Source organism: Centroberyx affinis, unplaced genomic scaffold, assembly GCF_046629955.1.
Source record: "Centroberyx affinis isolate AG114_WGS23_722 - 3 ecotype Tasmania unplaced genomic scaffold, CSIRO-AGI_Caff_v1 ptg000560l_1, whole genome shotgun sequence".
NCBI lineage: Eukaryota > Metazoa > Chordata > Actinopteri > Beryciformes > Berycidae > Centroberyx > Centroberyx affinis.
In genome coordinates, this window is record NW_027279203.1 from 80,341 (window position 1) to 104,460 (window position 24,120).

Genomic DNA, 24,120 nt, shown 5'->3' on the forward strand with positions numbered 1-24,120 from the left:
TTAGAAAGCCCTCTGTCTCTCCCGGGCTCAGCTGACTAAGACAGAGAGAGGAATCACTTCTCTGGCGGCAGGTGAGAGGAAGCTGTGGTGGCCAATGATACAGAGAATGCAAATAAAACTACGAGAGGCAGAATCTTCAAATCCAATAGACTTTTATTACATGAAGTCGAGTCGGTCTGCAGAGCAACTGAAGCACACAAAGAAACACTCCTTTATTTATACAGATTTCTGGGAGTTGCTACACATCCTATTTGCGTAATCAATAGCCTTGAGCCAGCTGCCATCAGTATCTTTTTGACAGGTTTTTTCCTGTTTGGCTGGGTTTATATGGAAAGATATTGGTGGTTAGGCAACTTTCGGCTCAACTTTGGCTCTGTTCTCCCTTACATCCTGTTTTGTCCTCAGGGCTCCTTGCATGAGACCTTTAAAGGTTGACTATGATCAACTATAATTATATCTGATCATATGCATTTCCTACACGTTTCTTTGAGATTACTATAATTGTTCACAGAGCAATTAGGTGAGTAATACAAGTTTATACAAGTAATATACCATAAAGCGGCAGCATCTCCTCAGATACAGGACATGTACAGGACACAGTGCTGTGAACAGGCCAGTCTACTGAGACTCTGCTGAGCAGGAGCAAACACCTAGTGGCTTGTTGTCCTCCAATAATAAGTCATATGGGTGGAGGTGATGATAAATCACAGAGTCTGAACCAGCAGGAAGTTTCTGGACAGCTGCTGGCTCCTCTCAGGACCATCTGTGTGGAAAAACACTACTTCTAATTCAAAGATGCCTATATGATCACACAAAATTGTACACAAATTCCCAAAACTCCCTGTGGGTGCAACCTTGCAGGTCTCCACTGCAGAAGACAAGCTACAGACGTTTATGCACATGCACTCACTGACTGGCTCATTTCATACATCTCACTCCAATCAGTATAGCTTCCTCATGATACACTGAACTCAACCAATTGGTCGCTCCCTAAGCAAGCATCTGCCCTGCTGAAGTGTCTTTGAGCAAGATAATGAATCCATACAAAGGGAGCTGTTCTGTCACTATTACTATGTATCTCTACACCAATGTCACAAAGATACATGTATTTACATTTCTTTTGCTTTTATGATTCCAATTCTTTGAGACCATTGAGTTAAAAGTAAGTTAATTGAAATCCCTGATTGGATTTTGTCTGTTTCTCATACTCAGTTGAAAATAGATGAGAATGTGGCAGATACAGTGCGGATTGGTGTAGGTAAATGTACTCCCCACTCTACCCAGTGCGTACACACACACACACACACACACACACACACACACACACACACAGACACACACACACACACACGCATGCGCAGACACACACACACAGACACACACACACACACACACACACACACACACACACACACACACGTATGCACACACACAGACACACGTGCATACACAATATTGTGCTTACTCCCTGAAATTAGTTTCCAAGGAGCTACATGGGTCAACGTGTATATATGACGCTCTATATTGTCCATTACAGCTCACTATCCTTGTGATAGTCTGGTGATGATTAGTGTGTCTAAGCCTCAGCTGTATCCGCAGCAGGCAGCTATAAAACATGTCGAACACTAATGAAACACACACCTACATATAGGTACGCTATGTATCACTGCAAGACGCTGGTGACATGCTAGTTCACACATAAAATGCCGATCCATATCAATACACAGCCACTGTTGCAGTGTGAACCACATCCAAGGCACATTACATTACAGTCACTGGCTCTGGGAGTGATATGTAAAAATGGAAAGCCATCTATGTCATCCCACTGATTGAGAATGAATCTGACAACTTTATGGAATGGAACTGGACCTCTGAGAACAATGTAAGAAAGCATCGATATTCTGTTTTACTTTGTAAGTAAGAAAGCACTAAACAGAAAAGACATTAAACTGAAATTCTCTTCTTGCTGGTACATTTGTTTCTGTTCCACCAAATTATTAATTTCTGCAGTCACACAGTAATAACTCTGAGCAACAATTCAATTTAAGATCCACTCTCACATACCTTCATTATGCCAAAAACAGTAAGCTACACAACAATTCCCTTATGTCCTCGGAGAGAAAGGAAATTGTTACTGCTTGCTCAGCTTGTTTTGCTTTGTTGCCTCTTTCCTCCTCTTAGTTCTTGTTTGCTCTGCAGCAGGAAGAATCTGATTAAAAACACAATCAGCACGACGGCAGGCCCTGTGCCTTCTAATCAAAACATAATGGGAGTTTAACATGCATTATCTCTGACTGGGATTTAATGAGACTTTAGCATGCATTATCTCAAAGTGAAATTTAATAGCAGCTTCCAGGAGGCATTTGAGAGTAGCAATCCCATATGCATCCCCTTGCCAAGTTTCAGTCAGAGGAGACAACAGCAGGAAAGGTGAGGCGGGACTTGTCTTGGGTTCCAGAGTGTGCTTGGATACAGCCGTACAGCAGATGTTCAACCTCTGTTCGCTGTCGGGTCTGGGATGACTTTCCGTCTGGTTGCTTTGCCCTTGTATATTTGTTTGGAACATCACGGTGGCATAGTGAGTTGGGAGGCCGCCCTTCAACTGGAAGGCCCTGGTTCAAGCCCCTGTTACAGCAAGTATCCACCCTGCTTAAGCGTCCTTGAACAAGACAGAGAATCCCTACCAGCTCCAGGGACACAGTGCAGAAGCTGACTGAAACCGACTGAAAGACTTTTCCTCTGGGGATAAACAGAGTATCGTACAAAACTCTGTCACGATGATCCGAGAAATAATCCATTTCACCAGCCCAGATTTAGCGAGCACAAGACATTTCCTTTTGTTGTGCAGAGTAAATAAAGCTGTGCAGTGTTTGTTTGCGTTCTTGTGTCAGTGTGAAGCAAACCTCTCCCACTCAGATCAACAGTTCATCCTTTAGAGTTCAGGTAGCATGACAGCAACAGACAGCTGGACACTAAGATTTATAGGTCAGAGCCTCTCAGGTCTCACTGATGTTCCAATCCCAGAACTTTCTTTACAGTAGTAATGCACAGGTGTTAGGGGAAATGCACAGGGTTTTCGTTCTGTCGGAGCAGATGGTGTAAGCTATGCCATGCTGCAAGAGTCGTTCAAATTTTTATGCAGTACAACAGTTGCTATAACTGCGTATTACAGTAATGTGTGATATAGTGGTTGTAGGACAGCTGTTTCCAGGGCATGTTGTTGGTGATAGACACTTAAAAAAGACATGTGTTGAAGACATGTGACCATCTGACCCCTTGAGCTACTCTGACAAAGCTGTGGTGGAAAAATTGATGAATAATTGATTTCACTGTGTGTGTGTGTGTGTGTGTGTGTGTGTGTGTGTGTGTGTGTGTGTGTGTGTGTGTGTGTGTGTGTGTGTGTGTGTGTGTGGATTGCATGGTTACCTTTGTGTGCCAGAACATTATCACAGTTTGCACTTTTTTAATGTATTTCCCTCTTTGAATCACCATCACTGTACGTACAAGATGGACAGTTTTCTCCCCCTCTTGTCTCTTGGCGGTTGTGTTTTTCACACTACAGTAAAGCAGAGGCAGAAAAGCTGATGTACTCATAAAGCTCTATCGTCCATTAAGAATGGCAGGAAAGTCGTCACCTCAACTTGTCAGCCTGTCCATAAGTTGAGTGGTGACATTATTCCTGCAAACCTAATTAACAATATTATACCATCACCCACAATTCCTTGAATGCATGACAAGCAGCCAGGAGGGGAGTGTGAAAGTATTAATATTTATGGCTCCATTCAATAGTGAACAGAGAAATGGACTGAATTAGCAAGTCTAATGCCGTACAGTGCTGTGAATCCACTGCAAAGGGAGAAAATGATACTGTATCCAGGCAGCATCTGACAGATGCAGTGGAGTGTTGCCATGCGTGTTTCGTTTGGGGCTGAGAGGTTCCACTTTGTCTTATTTACCTTGTGCTGTTAATGGAAACTGTTGTCTTGTGAAGCTATATGAACTATAAATGAATAGGCCATCTGCATTTCCCTGATGATATTTCCCCTCTCTCTTCCTCACCCTCTCTCTCTCTCTCTCCTACAAACTTTTAATGAGTCATAAACTGTGTACGCCAGTGATTAGATTTAATGAGGTGCCAACAACCTTGGGTTGACACAACTGAGCTGCAAAACGCTCACTAATTTTCGATACAGGAGAATCAAGCCCTGGGCCCTGTGACAGAGGCATCGTGCATGTGAATACGGGCTTAAGGCTCTCAAACTTTCTTTTTTCTTTTTTGAGTTCAAGCTTCACGTAATTGGCAGGGATGTCTGAGGCTTATAGTCTCTCTTGGAAAGTTGGGAAATGAAGAAACTTTCATATTAGCATTCTGTAGTCAGATTTGGTGTTGTAGCTTCCCAGGAGCCTATAAGACTCTTCAAAGATATCAAAGCTGGCTGTGAAGATGGAGTCGACCAGTGTGGACCTCTACAGGGGGAAGCCAGGGACAAATCAGGAACTGAAGAAATACAGGCAGACAAGCCCATCAGAGGACACTGGAACAACTACGTATGGATGTATGTTGACATTGTGAAAATCTATGTTTCTGATCTATTACAGCCATTACATACAGTAGGTGAATTAGGAGAATTATCACCCCATTCATTAGAATTATCATATGCATGTTGAATTTATTTTGCATTCATTTTCAGGTTCTCGCCCAGTAGATCTTCATTGGAGGGGCAAAAAACAGTCAGTAATCAAAATAAAGTTGCCTGCTTACAACATACACACATTATAACAAAACCTCACTGCAGTTTCACAATAGGCATAAGAACCAATCAGCTATCAGCACCTGGGCTTGTCATCATAAATATTCATCTGCCCTTGCTCAGGAAACCCCAATAAAATCTCTTATTGGAATCTTCATCAAGTTAAAACATGGCAACTTTAAGACCCGCATGGTTATGTTACCAAGGATTCATATCCAGCCCTTAGTACAGCATCATATAAATCACCCTGTGTGGATTTATGATTTAACACACCAAAGAATGAACGGGCAACCATAAAACACCTCCAGTGTAAACAATGATTAAGGTTCAGGTGCTCACTGCCAATCAAGTGTGGCCTAACTCCATATTTTCATACCGTAACACAGAATGTAAGACTCGTCTCATTGGCGTGGTGTGGCCTCGGCGGGGCGGGTGCAGCACTTGGAGTATTCTGTCCTTGGTCTGGTTTAGCCCTGCTGGATGTGATTCATTAGGCCATGTCACACTGTGTATTCAGACAGACTATTGCCTTCATTTTGGAGCTGACAAACCGGTCTTGGTCAGGCCATAGGGTTGTATGCTGGGTGCTGTCTTTCCACCAGTAATGAGCCACTTTAGCAAATCAGCCCGAAGTGCATGTTTTCACTGGGGTGCACACACACCCTGTCTTACACACTCTCTTTCTCTCACACACATATACTCACAGAGCCGTGCCATGATCTCTGTGTCCTTGATTTGGGTCATGCTCTCAGCAGTTGAGAAGGGCTCTCATTAGTGTGTGTGTGCCTGTGTGTGCACACCATGTGCACTAGTTAGCTGCTGCAGAATCCATGAAAGCACCAGAAATATGGCTCCCTGTTGAGAAATTCATCTGGTATAATATAGTGACAATCAGCAGGGATTAAAGCATCATAGCTTTGAATAATAATAACAGCAAGTCTATTGTCGCAATACATCTTGTGAAAAAATATATGGCTTTATCCACCTGTATAGCTTAAGTATAATGCATTTTATTCCTCACATCTCACACTTCAAGGTTCGTATCCACAGAGCATTTTCCTCATGTTGATATAAGCTTTCAGAATGATAAAGAGGTAAAATCACTGAATCATCAAAATGGTCCATAAACCCCTTACACTTAACTTTTACTGTGCCTCATTAAAACCAACAAGCCACAAATGCATTCAGAGGTAGAAAATCTGCAGAGGCAAATTGTTGGATTTAACAATGATTAATAACTTGTGTATAATACTGAGAGTGAATTTATCTTTGTGACCACCTGAACAACATAAAATAAAAGTACAAACAATGGCAAGCATTCCAGTGACTAGCAGGTGGTCTACCATAAAGGTAAATGTTGCTTTACTAATAAATTAGGAGCGATACACAGGAAACACATGCAAACACACGCAGTGTGACAAACAAGCTCAGGGTACTGAATTATAATTTATGTTATCTCACAGGCTGGGAGTTTCTCCTGTGAAGCACATAAGATTGGCTGGAAAAAACTCCTTCCTTCTCCTTTTAAATAGGTTTGTCTTATGAGCCTGCTGGTGTGATATGAGACTGATGCTTTTTGGAGCACTTATATAGAAAATTTTACTTTGTACTCTCTTTTATGTGACTTTGACTGAATTTTGGCTTTACATATCGTTGTTATGTTATTACTCTGCAATATTTATGTTTGTCATGATGCTGCTTTCTTGGCTAGGACCCCCTAGAACAGTGGTTTTCAACGTGGGGTCCGGGGACCACCAGGGGTCCTTGAGGGAGTCCCCAGCATGATGAATTGTTAAACTAACTATTTAATTTACAAGAAGTTAACACAATTAGAGAATGTAGAAGAATGACTATTTTGATCATAGTTTCACTGTTATCTCTCTACCTACAATACATATAGTCATGGAATTCTGGACAAAATCATATCTAAAAGTAAAAATATTCTCAGATTTGGGTCCAAGAGACAAAATCTCATCAAATGGGGGTCTGTGGCCCTACTGTGTAATAAATTAGGGGTCCTTGATATGAAAAAGGTTGAGAATCACTGCCCTAGAAAAATATATTCTGTCTTAATTAAAATTAAATGAATGTAAAATAAATAATGTTCTTTTTACTCCCAGGGTGGGCGACTATGACCCACGGAGTGCCAAGAGTCTGCAGGTTTTCATTCCAACCAAACACCACACCAAGTGATTACAGTGAATTTAGTTCCTCTTCTCTGGTTGAAGGTGCGTTATCAGTGAAATCTGGTGTAGTGTTTGGGTGGAATGAAAGCCTACAGACTCTTGGCCTTCTATGGCACATCCCTGATCTAACCACTCCTTCATTGTCAAATGAGCCAAACCTCCTCTTCACCCTCTCTTCTTATGAGACCAGTCATCTATCTCTCTCTGCCGCTCTCCCTGAAATGGGAACTACTCCTCCTTATCCACCCAAAGGAGAGATTACAGGCTGTAACAGATGAGATGAAGAATTCAGGGTTGCTGAGATATGGACCTACAGTCCAGTACAGGGAGAAGGGGAAGGTGACATTGTGCTTAGCGCTCCAATTCTGCTCATAAAGACACAACATCAAATGTGCAGGAATTTTAGTGTGCCACAGTTTCAGGCTGGACCCCACTGCGGGTTTCAGATAACGGTTAAGAATACAATATGGAAAATACAGGGATTGAATGAAAGATCACTGACAAAGGATAATCATAAAGCCAGAATTGTTTCAAAACCCAGACACTATAGTCAGCAGAGAGAGAGAGTGTCCTTGTTGCCATGTCCTTGCAGGAGCAGTCAAAGCCACTGATTAATGATCCAGGAGTGAGAAACACACACACAGGCAAGCAAGTAGTTTGGCAATCAATTCATCACACTTTATTTTGTGTGACCCCAGCTGATGTGGTGGCTAGAGAGCAGCACAGTACACTCTCAGCACAAATGCAGAAGTAAAGTGGAGATACACACACACCATGGTCTTACCAGACAAGGAGTCCACTGCTAAGATCTCAATATCTTAATTTCCACAGGGGCTTTATTATTGTGAGAGGCTGAGGGGAAATTGTGTGTGTATGTGTGTGTGTGTGTGTGTGTGTGTGTTTATGTACTTTACTGGGCTGACAGAATATCAGCATACCGTTTGAGCCTCAGGAAAGTTTTGCTTAGTTCTGTTTAATTTCTTACATTTACACAGAAATGGACTGTACTGAACTGGCAGGGTTAGGAACATGTTTGGGTGATACAACGCTATGTTTAGATATGCTGTAGATGCTTTATTGGGAGCATGCTAGCGGGGCCACTAGGCCATCCCTCTGAAGGCTTGTAGGTGCTGGTTGTAGCGGTCAGCACTCTCCCTGGCCGTAAGAAGCTGCTTTTCACACCACTGAACCAGAGCCTGCCGCAACATCTCCACACGCACACCCTGGAGCCGTGCAATCTGGGAGACACACACACACACATTAATACATGTTTGCATGTGCACAAACAGGATATTAGGCATTACATTTGAGGTGGTTTGGCAGGTAGGTGATGAGGAAATGGGAAATCCAGTGTTCTTTTACCTCCTCTTTAGCCATTCCAGATATGTGATCAAACTCCTTCTCTGCTGCCTTCTTCAACTCCTCCATCTGATGAATATGGAGAGCATGTCATCATCATTATATACTTAGTGTTCATCAAAACAAATGTACTGATTATACTGGCATCTCATGTCCTAACATCAGCTTTCCCTAGCCGCTGCGATGTTACTGATTCGGCTCAGCAGAACGTTGCTGACACCTGCTGGTCACAAGAAAACACATGCGTCTGTCCTGGCTTGTGGTTTGTTGTATGAGGGTATGGTCACTTACAGCAGGCTTCTTCAAAGGTTTGGCCCTCTCTGCATTCCTGCAGGCCGTCTCCAACTCCACTAGTTTACAGGTTCTCCTGAACAGCATTTCCTGCATTGAATACAAAGACACATCTGTGACGATACTCAACAAAATGTCATCAAAACTACAGAAATACTAGGATAGTGGTCAGATGTTTCAATAGGGCCTGTCACAAATCAAGAGATGTCTAAGATTATAAGTATATGAAGAGAGAGCATATAAAATAAGATTAGATCTGGGAAGCAAACTGAGTGGAAACAAATCTGTAGGAAACATCACAGTGTGGTTTCTCAGCAGTGTCTGTGAGTTATGTTGTCAGTTGTCAGACCTTCTCTGCCTCCTGGTAGCGTGACTCCAGGTCCAGGCCCAGCCCCAGAGTGCTCACGTTGTTCTCAGCAACACTCGCAGTGTTTTTCTGCCCACACACAGACACACAGATGATTTGCTAAAGCAATGGTACAGTGGGATATAATTATATTTCTATGGTGAATTTCTATGGCGTAAATCTTACCCCCATTGAATCAAAGACCTCTGACATTTTCACACAAATCCTGTAAGAAGAAAGTGTTGTCAGTTTGTCTTTGTCTTCTACTGTACTGTATGTACTGTTCATATACAATGGATTTTTAGTACATCTGATTTACATAGGACCAATACTAATTTGTCTCACTTGTTGAAGGCCTGTTTCTCAGGTTCGTCCCCTGATTCCACGCAGAGATGCAGAGCAGTAGAGAAGTGTCCACAGGCCATTGCTATTTCTGCAGACAAATGGAACATGGGACACACTCAAACACCAGACCTGGGTCAAACAGCACTTGCAAATCATTCATAGCGTTTATTTTAACTTGGTTAGAGTGCCAGACGGGTGGGATTTATTACATGGGGCAATACAATGAGTGCCAGAGAGTTTAGAAAATAAAATAAAAGTAACTGTGTGTCAATTTAGTATAATTCTCTGTGATCAATAACTTATCTGACATGATCTGAACTGCTTGATATAGTAAACCCTGCAGACCTGGTACTCCCAGCAGGTTAAAACCAAAATAATTACTTAGAAATACTATTTAACGTAGGTCTGATTAATACAGACATTTACAGACAGACAGACACAAATAACGACTATTGAATCTAAACACACTTAAATCACAGATTACACCAGCGGATTAAAATTAACCATCTCTCATTCTAGCCTCTACGATTAAAATTGTATTTATAAAAGTAAAGCAGTTTTCTTACTTTGCTCAGTCTGAACCACATCCAGGAATCTCTGGAAGAAAAAATAAAAGTGAGGAGTTCAGAAATCAAAAAGGACAGTGCGTGTGTGTCTGGGTGTGTGAAGAAAGGACAGAGAGAGAGGGACAAATAGACAGACAGATAGAGAGACAAACAAACACTCAGGTGACAGACTCACCTCAGCTACCGTCTTGGTACTCCCAGTTAGAGTAAGGTTATGATCACGCTCGGTTTGAAAGAACTCATCCACATCCTGCAGACACAGTCATTATGGAGTTAAAGCCTATCATAGTGCTTCAAAGGTGTAGGGGGTAAATATTGTGTGAGTGTGAGAGAGTCCCAGAGGAGTACTGCACCTTGTGGCCCTCTTTCCTCATCCCTTCCACTGCTTGACTTAGACGGTTGAAGATATTTTTCCTTGCTTTCTGACGGCCAGGAGGCTGCACACAAAAACACACACAAGTCTTAACAACTTCTTATTTTTCTATACATACTTTTCAATAATAAAGGCACAGCACGTACAGTACATCAAATCGTCTCTGTCATGAATGGAAGTCAATGTGACAGACACACTGAAAAAACAATGTGGTGAAACTCAATGAGAATGTTTTGGTGCCAAATTTATGTATTGTCTCTACATTAGAAAGCCACTGTTCTATTTATTATGGACTTAGTACAGCAGATATATTGCTTTGATACGTTGGTCTCAGAGATAATATATGCTCACACACACCTTCTTCTTGAAGCAACTACAGGGTTTTTTGGCCCGCATCACTACCAAAGCTGCCCACAGCTACACACACAAGCTCTGACTTACATAATGAAGCAGCACGATAACTCAGTGTGTGTGTGTGTGTGTGTGTGTGTCAGCTACAGTGTCCTAAAACTTCAGTATGGTAGACCTGCTTCAGTTATGCAGCCTTATAGATGATAGAATGAACTGTACTGCATATTTAGTTTTTAAATTGCAATTTGTTACCTTTTATTTGAATCAATATAACTATACAAATGGTCTGGTTCCTAAGAGCTCATCACTGCAAAACCAAATTTAAAGTAACTACATTGAAAATAAAGTTAACTTTTATATGGTTTACATATCATCAAAACTGTGTAAAACTGATGACACCAAGCCAACATTTCCTTGTTAAAGACTAGATTATGACAGAAGGACCATTTATAATCTTTCCAAAACAAAAATCTTTGTGGAAACAGCATCAACTGTTGCAGACAGTCTAAATTACTGACTTTTGATTGTTTTGTATTGACAAGCACCAATACTGTGAGGTCTTCTTTCACCCCCTTGTGGTTATTCAGAGGCAAACCCAGCAGGCTTACAGACTGTGTTGTTTAGTTGTGCAATATGTGCTCGTTACATGCTTTCCTGCTCTGTTCACTGACTCCAGCACTAGGTCCCTTTACAGCAACTGTTTTGTGAAATGTTCCTTGTTTATTATAATAAAGTTTAGTGTGCTGTCCTTCCATTTATTGATTCACAGACAAAAAAGTCACAATAGATGTGGCACATGAATCTCTCCCCTTCTCTTTTCTGATACAATGTCAGTAAATGTTTAACAGTTTATTGTCCTTTACTCTCATAAAATGATATCACATTGTAACATATCCTTTCTTGTCACTGGGGCAGAACTTAAAACAAAGGATTACGAAAAAAAAAGTGTAAAGCTCTATTTTCGTTGTGTGGACTTACTTCTACACTAGTAAGGAAGATCTCCAGGGCTTTGTTTTTACTGAGTGTGCTGTGTGCAGCAACCTGGCAGAGATAAGTTTCCAGTGCCATGCAGTAGGGCTGCCACTCCTGTCCCATGGCCAGGAACTACAGAAGAAAACAGAGACCATCAACATCACCACATCACATCACAAGACAAATTGTTATACAACAGACAGTCTGACGTTTGTTGCTCGTACAAAACAGTTGCTTTTAAATAGCACTTCAGTATATTGCAGTGTCAAAGAAATCTGATTTTTTTTTTTTTTTTGAAGTACATACCAAGCTGTTTGATAACTTTAGCAGATGCATTCACCTGAGCCTTTGCTGGAAGAGGAGGGAACTTGAAAAAGAGTAAAATGAAAAAAGAGTAAAAGGCAAAGCAACATTTTTTACTTTCTTTTATCTTCAATTAGTACTTTATGTCTTTGCTTGGATTATGTACTCGAGATGGGAACCTCTATAAGATGCAGGCTTCGTGTTTTTGCATTTTGCAGTGCGCAGTGCTTAGGGGAATTACGGTATCCGCGCTTTAGACGGTGCAGAGCCCTGTATACAGTGTGCACTCGTACACCAGGCAGTACAGTAGAAGTAAAACAAACGTGTCAGCTCTATGTATATTTGCATACAAGGAAGCAGCTGGGCCATTTTCTAACTGTCGTTTCTGTGTCAATGAGTTAAAAACATTGTTCAGCTGATCTCTTAGTCACAACACTGCTACCACAGCACTTTGGTGTTAATAGGTGGAGTTTTTAAAGTCAGCGTAGTTTCACTCAATCCAATCATGCATATCACCCACCCATCCCCTCCACCAGGAAAAGACTTTAATCAGTACACAATGACGAATAGATAAAGAGAGAGGATGCCATACAACAAAGGTTGTCAACAGAAGTCGAATCCACATTATGCAAACATAGTTTGTCCCTTCACTGGCTGAGCCTCCATGATACCCCAGAACTAATTTTCTTTAGCCATAGGAGTGTGCTTAGGTTTCAGAGTCACTTAAGGCATTAAGAGTACTGACTATGATCCCCTGTATCCCAGGCACGTCCTCCTGAGAGAAGAGGTGCTGCTGGAGCCATTCAAAGTCATCATAGGTCCGGTCCACATGGTACTCTCCTGTCCCAGATAGCTGGCACAGAGAACAGAGACAACACAGACAGATATGACATCAATATAGTCTGTTTTTGCAATATTATAATTCAAACAAATCAATTGACCAATCTGATCTCACTGGTATACTGTTAACTTAGGAGTAATGTTAGCGATGCCTGCAGCAAATAGCCACCAATAAATGAATCACGTTCTCACCTTTTGAGATACAACTAAGAAGGTCAGTGTGTCCCCATCTTTCACTGCCTCCGTAACCTTGATGCTATGAGAACTGACGCTCAGAGTAGTTGGTGCCACTTCTTCCTCCTATAATAAAAAATGTGTCAAATGTGTTAAACTTCTAACAGAACCAACAAGCAATGAGATAGCTGTAATTCTCAATCCAGACAGTAAATTTGCATTAATACTAGGCAAACTAAACAGATTTTTTAAAAGGCACTGAAAAACACAACCACTTGAATATGTATGAATGTGTGTCTGTTTGGCACACAGGCTATCACATGATACTCAGAAGTTGCAAAGTTTAACAACTTTTTCAGGCACTAAATCACACTTACCATCATGGCTAAGCTTGTAACCTAATGTATGCTGTATGTTTCCTCTGTTTGTGGAATTGTCAAATCTCCTATTATCTGGATAAAAGTGTGTAAAAGCTGTAAAGATCTGTGTCTCCTAATGGCTTCAGTGCGCTCACAAGCTCCAACTGCTGAGAAGGCACAGGATATCCTCTAGGTCAAAGTGCACACTGGTCCTGCGAGAAAGGGAATGAAAAAGTGCCAAAACTAAAGTGCTGGCGCAGGGGAAAAGAAGATGAGTAAATTCTGTGTTAGTCAGTAACTCAGGACCTTCGACACACCCATACAGGAAAAGTGGTATAACGGTCCAATCAGTTCCCGGCTGGCAACCTCTGACAACCCTGTAAACTCTGTACACAAACCTGTAACCAACCATTGCATTTATAAGCTAGCCCATACAAGAGGCAGAATATACACAGTTGTAGGTTGCTTCCAAGGGTCACTTCAACTGAATTTATGAATGAGGCATATTGAAAAAAAGACATTAGTGACACTGAGTAAACAACATATGTGGAGACTTTATTATCAATAGAAGACACTACATTAACACATAACAGAGTGATACAGGAATAACCCCCCACCCCACCCCACACACACACAGTCACTCACTCTCTCTCTCACACATACAAACACACACACACACATCATCACTGGTGCCATCTGCTTGCTTTTTATCCTAGTAGAACCGCTCTTGCTCCTCCTCACCCCCGTTTTCAGAATAAAAGACATCCAGTGGGTCAAAAAAGTCAGTCCCTGAAAAACTGTACTGCTCGTAGGTGTCGTCCTCATCCTCCAGGTCCAGGGGGAATCTCCAGTGGTAGTGCGGCTCCTCCAGAAAGGGATCGTCATCCAAGTGAAGGTTCAGGAACAGGTTTTCAAAGTTGCCAAAGTCAAAGAAGCTGGTCTCGTGTTCAGCCTCTGGGTTAAAATCACTCTCATTTTGTAGGAAAGCCTCATGGCCCAACTGGTCGTACTGCCTCCTCTTCTCCTTGTTAGAGAGCACCCCGTAGGCTGAGGGTGGAGAAAATTAATAATAATAGTTATTACTTTAACACCAGTTGAGATACAGCAATAAATAGAATATGCAGTTTGTCTATCAAATGCATGTGGAAATCATCTATTTTGTGAGAGTGATTAAGTGGTAGAATTCATATTACTGATGTGGATTACAACTTAGCATAGACGAAAAAATGTTAAGTAATATTGCAAGTGATGCCATTACTTACCTTCAGCAATTTCTCTGAAAGTCTTCTCTGCATCCGTGCTTTTGTTCTTATCAGGGTGGTACTTGATGGCCAGTTTGTGGAAAGCTTTTTTTATCTGTCTGTCAGTTGCTGTCCGTTGAACATTGAGTGTGTCATAGTAATTTCTGCTCATCTCCGAGGAGTCAGTCTGAGCTCCAGATAAGCAGAGCAGGACCACTGCAACCCACAAGCTGGCCAGCATCCAGGGGGAAACACCTTGCATTGCCATCCTGAGCGTGAGAGGACAGGCATGGGACTTAAGACAAAACATCTGATCTGGAAGTGCAGCGACGTTGTGCTTTGACTGCTCATCATCATATGTACATAGTGCTATCTAGTCAACACGTCAGCAATAGCAGAACTCAGTGGGCCTATAGCTATTGGAGAAACAGGTGTATTAAAATGAGGCACCACACAGCCTAAGCTTTGGTGATTCATCAGCTTTTTAATCCTTTGGTTGTCTTAGTCTGAGACATTAAACTGATTAAACCAGTTGAAAAGAGTAGTCCTACTTACAAAACGCGGTTGTAGAGGAGCGTCAAATGTGGCTTCTTCCTAACTCACTTCTTCTTCCTTCTCACTAACTGTAAATTAGCTGTAGGGCTGCCATGTTACACTGGAATTTTAAGAAGAATGTTACTTGTGCAGTTCCCGCTGTGTAAAAAAAACAAAACAAGCTGAAAACATCTTCCAATGCGTTCAACTACTTTACCAGTAGAGGGCAGAAAAACACTCCGAGGAAACGGAGAAGAATGGTCTCGTCTTCTTCGCTGGTAGTGAAAAATGCATCAAGAACTGTGGTAAACACCACTGGGCCTTGAGGACTTGCCAAAGAACCTCAGCAGCTGTATTTGTATAATATTCAGTGTATCAGAGCTAATTCTTTCTGAATGGGAAGCAGTCTACTGTTTTCTCTGGATAATGCTCCTGGTCTATGGTTGGTAAGCCGACATTAGCAGTTAGCCAGATCACCTCAATATTAAGCTAACGTTAGCCGGATAATGTTCGCTTGCTAATGTGTACTAGCCAGCTAGCACTAGGCTAGCCTAGCCTGTAGCACAAACCTCGAAATCACTGCGTGTTTGTAGCGCCAGATTAGGCTTACTTATTCAAGAATTCGATGGGAAATAGTGCACCTTTAAGTATAATCATCTTATACATCCATTGCATTGTTGAATTGTTGTGATCCAAAGGCAAGCCATTGCTGCTCTACCAAAGCAGACGCTGCACATCCTCCAATGTAAACAGCAGCACTCGTGCTTCCTATCATCCAGTTATTATCACGTGCAAACATCACGACCATAGCCTCGTCTGGTTGAACCATATATCCCCACCTGATATATCTTATATCCGTTGTACCTCATTTATCACTTGTGTCAACTTGCGTTTATTTATTTGTCTTACAGATCTGTGAGTAGAAGATTGCAGTGCCCCAAGAGGAGTCAGTCATTGTCATTACCCATGTAAATGTTTGCCAGGCTATGTCAACCCCCCTCACACACATGAGTGCTGTTTTCTCCTTGTGCTGGGCCCAGCGCCATGCCTGACCGGGACAGTTCCTACCTGTCAGGTGGCGGTGGGAGTGGCGGCAGTCTGGGTGAGGAAGGAGGGTCTGGGTCTAGTTTAGGTGGGGGCTCAGGAGAGGGCAGAGTGGGTTCAGGGGGAGGTGTTGGGGGCAGCGTCTCTGGCGGCATGGGGGGCGGAGGGGCTCTTGGGAACGGCAACAGCTGTGGGAATGGTGGCAGTGGGGGTCTGGGGTCTGGACTGGCTTTGGACGGCGTCTGCAGGGACTTCATACGCAACGTGTGCAAGAGAGGAAAGCGTTGTCGTTTCAGACACCCAGACTTTAACGAGGTGCCGGACTTGGGAGTGCAGAAGAACGAATTCATCTTCTGCCATGACCATCAGAATAAGGAGTGTATGCGCTCCAACTGCCGCTTTGTCCACGGCTCCAAAGAGGATGAGGACTATTACAAGAAGACAGGAGAGCTGCCCCTCAGACTCAGAGGGAAAGTTGCAGCACGACTGGGCCTGTCTCCTATGGACCTCCCTCATAGTCGTGGGGAGATCCCCATCTGCAGAGACTTCCTGAAGGGGGAGTGCCAGAGGGGCAATAAATGTAAATTCCGGCATGTTAAGAAGGACTATGAATATGAACCTTCCAGGGTAGGAGTGGGTGGTGTTATGGGGCCAGGGGCCAGTGGAATGGTGAATGCTGGTGGGGTGGTCGGCGTGGGTGGAGGAGGTACCTGTGGAGGAATGGCGGGACTTGTGGGGGGTGGAGGTGGGAGTAATATGATGGGGATGGGCTGCCCCAGCTTGGGCGGCTGCCGGGACCCAGGTATCTCAGGAGTTGGAGGAGTAGGGGGAGGCGGGATGAGTGGTTGTTTGTCCATAAGTTCTTTAGGACAACGTCGTTATGATAGGGGCTCTTGCTCAGTGTACGACCCTCTGTTTGAGAGTGGGCTGTTTGAAACGGGCTCCCTGGAGGCTTCTGTGGACCACACCGCTCTACAGTTGAAGAGGCGGAGGTTGGAGGGGCTGCGACTGGCAGACGGGAGTGGAGGTGGGCACTATGAGCTGGGGGTCCAGGCTACCTTGCCACCTCGTCCTCTGGAGTACAGGTTCCTGGAAGAAGAAAACTCCCTGCTGAGGAAGAGAGTGGAGGAGTTGAAGAAGCAGGTTAGAATGACAGATTTTAAGTGATTAGAAAAAAATTTAGAAATAATTTTTTTCTTTGCTAATTCTTTTTTTTATCTGTTTGTCAGGTTTCAAATCTCATTGCCACTAATGAGGTTCTGCTGGAGCAGAATGCCCAGTTCCGGAGCCAGGCCAAGGTGATGACACTGTCTTCCACTCCAGCCCCCACTGAGCAGAGTCTGGTGCCCCCTGTGGGCGCAGTGAGCTCCTACAACCATAGCATTGCCCAGACCCACACCACCCTGAGCAGCGCTGGACTGCAGCCTCGGCCTGTCACCCAGCAGGACCTGGTAGCCTCCACCGGTGCCCCTACAGCGCCCCCGAGTAATGCTGCCCCGCCCACTGCCCCTCCACCCCACCTCAATCCTGAGATCACCCCCCTCTCAGCTGCCCTTGCACAGACCATTGCCCAAGGGCTGGCACCCCCTGTTTCTATGGCACCAGTGGCTGTATCTGTGGCACCAGTAGCAGTATCCATGGCACAGCCTCTGCCTGGCATCACCATGAGCCATGCCACCACCCCGATGGTGTCGTACCCCATTGCTAGTCAGAGCATGAGGATCACCACTCTGCCTCACTGACTGAGTCCTTGTCAGGACTGTAGGACCCTCAAGTTAGGCGGATTTTGAGCATTTGTGTGTCTGTTTTATGTGTATGAGACTCAAGTCATTACAGAAGCCAGTGGCCTCTGACTACAGTGGCAGCAGTGAGGTAAACCCTGATACTCACCCCCAAGAGGGCAAGTAAAAGACTTCTATGTCCGGACATTTTCACTCTCTGTTCTGTGGTAACATTACAAATACAATTTTCCCATGGACTGACCTATGAACTTGGCCAAGGCCTGTGTGCCAAAAGGACGTTTTCAAACATAGGCACCAAAAATGTCAACAAACTGAAAATATGTTAAGTCATCCACAGTGTTTGAAGCATTTCCATAAGTCACCAGAGTGTTGTGCTGTCATTGTGGGGAAATTAACACTTTGGCAGTAGTTTCTGTTTATATTTTTGTGGATGGCTCTTGTGTAAATTAACTTTTGGTATTTTGCACACTTCAAGAGAATAACAACCACTCAACAAATAACCATGTGTTGTCACCTTGATTAGAACTGTCCTCTGTACTGTTAAACAATATTTTTTTATTCATTATTTTGTCCACACAGGTATGGTAATTAAGTCAAACTGGAAAAGAACGGACTCTGTTTCTAGAGGTTGTGAAACAACTGCACATGTGAGAGCTTAACATCCTATTGCTTGCGTTGTTCGGGTGGAGGCACATTGTGTCAACATAATAAGACTATGCTCTTTGCTTCTTCAGTAATATCCGTGTGGCTATTTAAACAAATGGAACACTTGGTTGTGTAGGCTTAACACAAGCATTTGGAATAATATTGGCCAGGGCTTGCACACACGTGCAGGGTTTTGGGATTGAGGAGAATGCTCAGTCTGCATGTTTAAAATAAACTAGAGCAGCAGAAAGCATTGTCCGGCTCCACCAGAGGTATAGTGGCTCACTGTTTTGACACGAAGCAGTGGCTATAGGGTTTGTATCAAAATATTTTCGCCTTCAAATCCAGCTGTTCTACCCTTCATCAGCCAGGTAAAGTTATTTTGTAATAAAAGTGAAAGCTGACGAATTGCCGGTTTTTTGGGGTTTTTATTTTTCAAAGGTAATCTGTTCTTTCAATCTGATTTGGTGCAGTAATACATCAAATACAACAAAAAACGATGACTGTCTTGCCGCAGCACTGAAAGAGTCAAAGATGCATTTTTTTTCTCCGATGGGCGTGTTTTGATTCGGCTAACGGGACTGGGTGAATACCACAACTTGCTCTCGGCCACTTCGGATCATATTCAGAGGCCTGCGCTGTAGACTAAAACTGCGCAAATTCATCTACTGTAAATGGGTTTTATAATGTAATCAGAGGAGATGGAACGCGGAAGAAACTAGTGAATTAGCGAGAGCGCAAAGTAGTCCTACGTTACAGCGAGACTTTGTAAAAACTATTTAAAATACATTGTATTTTTCAGGAGGTATTGCGGGTTCCGACCGTTTGCACTTTAAACTGAATAGTTTTATCCACCGTTACCACGATGCAAAGCGATGAGTCGGGGCCGAGTGGATCCAAGGGCGCAGAGTTTCCTAGCACAACCTCAGACGAGAAGAAAGCACCGATTAACGGAGAGACGGAGACAGAAGCCCCTAAAGCCAAGGGGGTCAGCGCAGTCGCGGTGCTATGGACATTTGGGAAGTGCCTGGGTGCTTTGCTGCCCGTCTACCTGGCCGGTTACTACCGGGTCAGCACCAGTCTGTTGGTGTTCGGCCTGATGGTCTACACGGGATGGAAACATGCCCGAGAAGCAAAGGAGGCGCGCCTGCGGTCAGCCATCCATCTGTTCGGCAACGAGCAGGAGTACACATCCATGAAAGTATCCAAAAGCAAGCGAGATCTCCCCGCATGGGTAAGAAATGAACCTCCCAACGGTGTGAATGGGTCCTGAACCATCAACCCCCAACCCCCCTCCCCCCTCCACACACACACACACACACACACACACACACACACACACACACACACAATAGCCCCTACATATATCCCTGGTGACCCATTCTCACCTTTTACCTAGCAATAATCCTACAAAGACTGACAGTGTATGGTATTCAATAGTAAATTTTCTAGTGACCTATCGTACTTAATGACACTTTCTATCTCATATAATATCATTATAATCAACTAATAGGCCAATTTACCCATAGGATATTGTTTTTCTATAATATTTGTATAGTTCTAAAATTTGGGCTATTATCTTTCTTTTTCGTAAAGGTTTTAGATAAAATTTTCAGTACAGCGTAATTTCCTCATATGTAGGCAGGTAGAGAGACTAGTCTATGAGAAAGGGACACGTGCACGGCAGCGCCACAGGGTTATAGTACATTGAGGAGAAACTGTTTTGTTTATTTTTGTAGTAGCCTATTTTTTCCCCTACATCACTTCAGCCAAGAAGTGGAAGAAGTCCTGTGTGGGATTTTCTATAGGTCTATTCCAATATTAAACTTACTTAAAAAACTTAACTCGGGTCATTTTGAATACTTTTCAAATTTCAAGTTCTAATCCTAAATCCACATTTAAGACAATGGATGCACTGCCACAGAATAAAATGATGGTAATTATTTGAAATCTGTTTGGAAGCTATTTCCTAAACTCTTTTTTTTAATTTTGTATTTTGGAAAAATATATATAGGCTATTTATAAAACGTTTCTATGTACTTTGTTTGAAAGACAGTTGTGGGTAAATCATTTTGTTAGTAAAATAGATTTCTATCTTATGTTTAGTAATGGTGGACTGAAAACGTTGCAAGCTTATTCCCCATTTGCAAGTCATGCATGCTGAGAGTGTACCCACAATTGATATGCTGAAAAACCCACATGGTCTTGTTTTGACTCTGAAGATCTAGCCACACCCAAATGAGGTTCCTGTGGCCACGTTTTTAAGGGGATCTGCTGTGCATGTGAAAGGTTTTCTCCAGCACCCATCACACCCTTCAGACAATGTTTATCCTCAAGGCCGATCCTATAGAATATGACGGAAGTCCTGTAAAGATGTGGCCTTCATGTAAACTTAAAGCATAGAAGTACAGTATCTTTCAGAGTGATGTTTTAATTGACCATCACTGCACTTAGCTCCTTTAGTACTTTTGGACCTTTGGAAATGTTTGCTCACTAGGGACACTGAAACCCCTATGCCAAAAGGGCAGAAATGCTAAAGGCAGTGTCTTTGTTATTGATTACATTTTCAGACCTGCACCATCTATGAGTGGATCAATTCCCAACCCCTTTGCTACATTTACACTAGGTAGTTCTAAGATAACATGGGGTGTGCACATGATTAGCCTTGGGTGTACATCTGTTCTCATTGAGAAGAGATGTAAACAACAACCTCCATTTCAACCATGTCATCTTGTGTTGAAGTATGGCAAAAGGTTAAAAAAAAATATGGAAGAGAGTTGTACAAGCAACCATATCCTATACCACTGATGCTCAATGTTTCTGTGGCAAATAGTAACAATATATAACATAATAATTACCACAAAAATATTAATAATAAAAGATACTGAAATCGACTACATCTATATTTAACAGTATGCAGAGATTGTGAGTTCATTCACTTCTGAACAGGTTCTATGTACAATTTATGCCTCCTCATTTTTTTTGCAGGTAAACTTTCCAGATGTGGAGAAAGTTGAATGGCTGAATAAGGTAATTTCCCCATGCTTTCCTATGAAGGGAACTTCATCCTTTCACAATGTCTGACCTTTACAGAAAGACACTATTCATCGTTCCTCCATCGTACAACACAAGCACAAGCACAAAACGCGTCTGTCCATTCTGCGGGCCAGCTGTTGCGCTGATTGACGCTTGGTTGTGTATGCTAGGTTAATAGCTGCTGTTAGCTGATAGGTGGTGGCACTGCTGCTGTTGCTGCCATGTTCCAGAAAAAGGCCACTCCCCCACCAGTGTAGCCACTCTGTCTGTGCTGCAGAGAGCCGGCCCAGCGCCAGGCCACCCTCTCAACATTTCCATTTCATCGCAGGCTAGCTCACAGGAAGGGGGAGGGGCTGCCCAACTCCCCAAATCAAATCAAACTGCAACAATCCCCCCCCCCCCCCCCCCCCCCCCCCCACTTCATTCTTCCAGCCCAGAGAAGCCAGACATGAGGCTTCCAAGTATAGAAATCCTCTGCCAAGACAGAAATAATGATGTTCACGCTAACAGGAACACGAGATCTGAGCGCCAGCGAGCCGGACAAAGCAGAGACTTGAGTCTAGTTACTGGAGGGGTGATCAGCAGAGTGCCCTGTTGTTCAGACCTCATCCTCCCCAGGAGCAGGCGGCTGATGACTCACTCTCTACTTATGCCAGACTGTAACCAACTGTGGGGGGTTTTCTGCAGTAGAGCACACAAGTACACAGCCACTGCTTCTGCTTTTAGACAAACACTCTCCCTATAGGGACGAAGATCAAACAAGTTTCTATAGGAACAGTGATATTTTGTAAACAGTGAAGCAGTGACATGCAGGGCGCAGGTTCCATCGTAACACATGTAGGGAAGCAGACTAACAGCTGAGGAGACTCAACTGGCTGCAGCTGTCTGTGTCATTTGTCACTCATTGCTTATGGAAGTCAAGGCATGTGACAAATAGTTTGACTAATATTTGCAGAACTGGAATGGCAAAGTTTACTTAAAGCATTATAGTCTCTGGTTTCATACTGTAGGAATGTTCAGTGCATAAAATCTCTTTGGTAAAAGCAGATTGTGACTGTGTGTTTGCTGGCCCTGCCCAGGTGTTGCAGCAGGTGTGGCCCTTTGTCGGTCAGTACCTGGAGAAGCTGCTGGTGGAAACCATCGCTCCATCCATCCGAGCCTCCAGCACCCACCTCCAGACCCTCAGCTTCACTAAGGTGGACATGGGGGACAAGGTGATGCCATAGAAAGCTTATCCATCTCATAACACCATCATTAATCTTCACAGAAAAGATGTTTATCATGCACAGTGTGAGATAGGATGCAACTGAATGTGCTTTCTGTTTGCTCCAGGCCATGAAGGTTGTGGGGATCAAGGCCCACACAGAGAATGACAAGGGACAAGTCCTGCTAGATCTCTATATTAGGTGAACATTTACCCATTACGCTCTAGACTTGAGTATCACTGTCACCGCTCTAATCCAGCTTTTAGGAGGACTTGCAGCGGGTGACATTTTCCTTTTTCTTCTTCAGCTATGTTGGAAATGTAGAGATCAACGTTGAGGTAAAGAGATATTTCTGCAAGGCAGGAGTCAAAGGAATACAGGTATGTCTCTTTGTCAAGCTATTTAAAGCATTATTATTCTGAATTACAGAGCTGTGAGATGTCATGTAAAATACTTAAAACAAAGAGGAATGTAAAGACAGCTGAAGAGATAAGTGATGCATAGAGAATCATTCTGTTAGTATTTAGCAATGATTTTCACATCCTCATTGTTTGCTTGTTTTAAGCTGCATGGGATGATGCGGGTGATTCTGGAGCCTCTGATTGGAGATGTGCCAATAGTGGGCGCGGTCACCATGTTTTTCATCCGGAGGCCGGTAAGTCCATCTCCATTTAGCTCCCTTTCTCCTTTTCTAGCTGCCCCTCAACCCCCATTCCATGTATCTCAGTGTGGTCCTATCCATTTTATTGGCTTCTCCCCATCAATCCTGATTGATTTTCTGCTCACATTCCTCCATCTTATCTCTTCCCAGAAACTGGACATCAACTGGACTGGGCTGACTAATTTGTTGGACATTCCTGGACTGAAGTGAGTTCTGTGGAAATAACCTCACTTCAGCTTACATATTAGTAACAACAACATCCTCACAATGTGTTATACACTACAGTATATGGTATATGATACAGGCAATACAGCAATAAATTTCCCCTGTAATACCTCTTTCCCCTTTGTCTCAGTGTCATGTCTGATAGCATGATTATGGACGCCATCGCCTCCTGCTTGGTGCTGCCCAACCGCCTGACTGTCCCACTGGTTCCAGACCTGCATGTGGCCCAACTACGCTCTCCTTTGCCCAGGGTAAAGGCCTGAATATGGACTCACATAGAGAGAGAGAGAGAGAGAGAGAGAGAGAGAGAGAGAGAGAGAGACTATTATATTTACTTAACATGCCTCTGTAAACACCAGAGTATATTACACCTTCACTCCTCTCTCTCTCTCTCTCTCTCAGGGTGTGGTACGCATCCACCTGGTGGAAGCAGAGGATCTCGCAGCCGAGGACAACTACATGAAGGGTGTGATGGCGGGCGTGTCCGACCCCTACGCCCTGTTGAGGGTTGGCCCGCAGACCTTCACCTCCCACCACATAGACAACACACTCTCTCCTAAGTGGGGAGAGA

At 43.3% G+C, this 24,120-nt stretch overlaps 3 protein-coding genes across 5 annotated transcripts; 1 reads left to right on the forward strand and 2 right to left on the reverse strand.

Annotated features, from left to right (window-relative positions):
- Nucleotides 1–7,590: 7,590 nt before the first annotated feature.
- On the reverse strand, nt 7,591–13,398 carry LOC139643092 (sorting nexin-6). Its single transcript, XM_071518248.1, has 14 exons — nt 13,235–13,398; nt 12,876–12,983; nt 12,589–12,696; nt 11,845–11,907; nt 11,547–11,672; nt 10,198–10,281; nt 10,020–10,094; nt 9,845–9,875; nt 9,279–9,366; nt 9,120–9,159; nt 8,937–9,023; nt 8,588–8,677; nt 8,300–8,365; nt 7,591–8,175 (listed from the first exon to the last, which is right to left on the reverse strand). Exons 1-14 carry the CDS (start codon nt 13,238–13,240, stop codon nt 8,038–8,040), a joined length of 1,110 nt encoding a protein of 369 aa, XP_071374349.1. The 5' UTR covers nt 13,241–13,398; the 3' UTR covers nt 7,591–8,037.
- Nucleotides 13,399–13,854: 456 nt separating this feature from the next.
- Nucleotides 13,855–15,138, reverse strand: LOC139643093 (dnaJ homolog subfamily B member 9). Its single transcript, XM_071518250.1, has 3 exons — nt 15,013–15,138; nt 14,479–14,726; nt 13,855–14,263 (listed from the first exon to the last, which is right to left on the reverse strand). Exons 2-3 carry the CDS (start codon nt 14,723–14,725, stop codon nt 13,929–13,931), a joined length of 582 nt encoding a protein of 193 aa, XP_071374351.1. The 5' UTR covers nt 14,726; nt 15,013–15,138; the 3' UTR covers nt 13,855–13,928.
- A 153-nt stretch (nt 15,139–15,291) lies between these two features.
- On the forward strand, nt 15,292–18,812 carry zc3h10 (zinc finger CCCH-type containing 10). 3 transcript variants are annotated; one of them, XM_071518246.1, is made up of 3 exons: nt 15,292–15,437; nt 15,903–17,178; nt 17,265–18,812. In XM_071518246.1, the coding sequence occupies exons 2-3, from the start codon at nt 16,036–16,038 to the stop codon at nt 17,775–17,777; spliced, it is 1,656 nt and encodes a 551-aa protein (XP_071374347.1). In that variant the 5' UTR covers nt 15,292–15,437; nt 15,903–16,035; the 3' UTR covers nt 17,778–18,812. The 3 variants fall into 3 exon arrangements, with proteins under 3 accessions (XP_071374347.1, XP_071374348.1, XP_071374346.1); XM_071518247.1 differs by having other exon boundaries at nt 15,292–15,433; XM_071518245.1 differs by having other exon boundaries at nt 15,292–17,178.
- Nucleotides 18,813–24,120: the final 5,308 nt, after the last annotated feature.

What these genes read in the sequence shown, in the direction of transcription:
- LOC139643092 (XM_071518248.1), bottom strand. An exon ending in AAGTTATCAAACAGCTTGGT is followed by an intron (nt 11,673 to 11,844) that starts ATGTACTTCAAA and finishes TTTCTTCTGTAG; the next exon opens with TTCCTGGCCATGGGACAGGA. An exon ending in GCTACCAGGAGGCAGAGAAG is followed by an intron (nt 8,678 to 8,936) that starts GTCTGACAACTG and finishes TATTCAATGCAG; the next exon opens with GAAATGCTGTTCAGGAGAAC.
- LOC139643093 (XM_071518250.1), bottom strand. Translation starts at nt 14,725, where the DNA reads ATGGCAATGCAAGGTGTTTCCCCCTGGATGCTGGCCAGCTTGTGGGTT. An exon ending in TTTCAGAGAAATTGCTGAAG is followed by an intron (nt 14,264 to 14,478) that starts GTAAGTAATGGC and finishes CTCCACCCTCAG; the next exon opens with CCTACGGGGTGCTCTCTAAC.
- zc3h10 (XM_071518245.1), top strand. Translation starts at nt 16,036, where the DNA reads ATGCCTGACCGGGACAGTTCCTACCTGTCAGGTGGCGGTGGGAGTGGC. An exon ending in TGGAGGAGTTGAAGAAGCAG is followed by an intron (nt 17,179 to 17,264) that starts GTTAGAATGACA and finishes TCTGTTTGTCAG; the next exon opens with GTTTCAAATCTCATTGCCAC.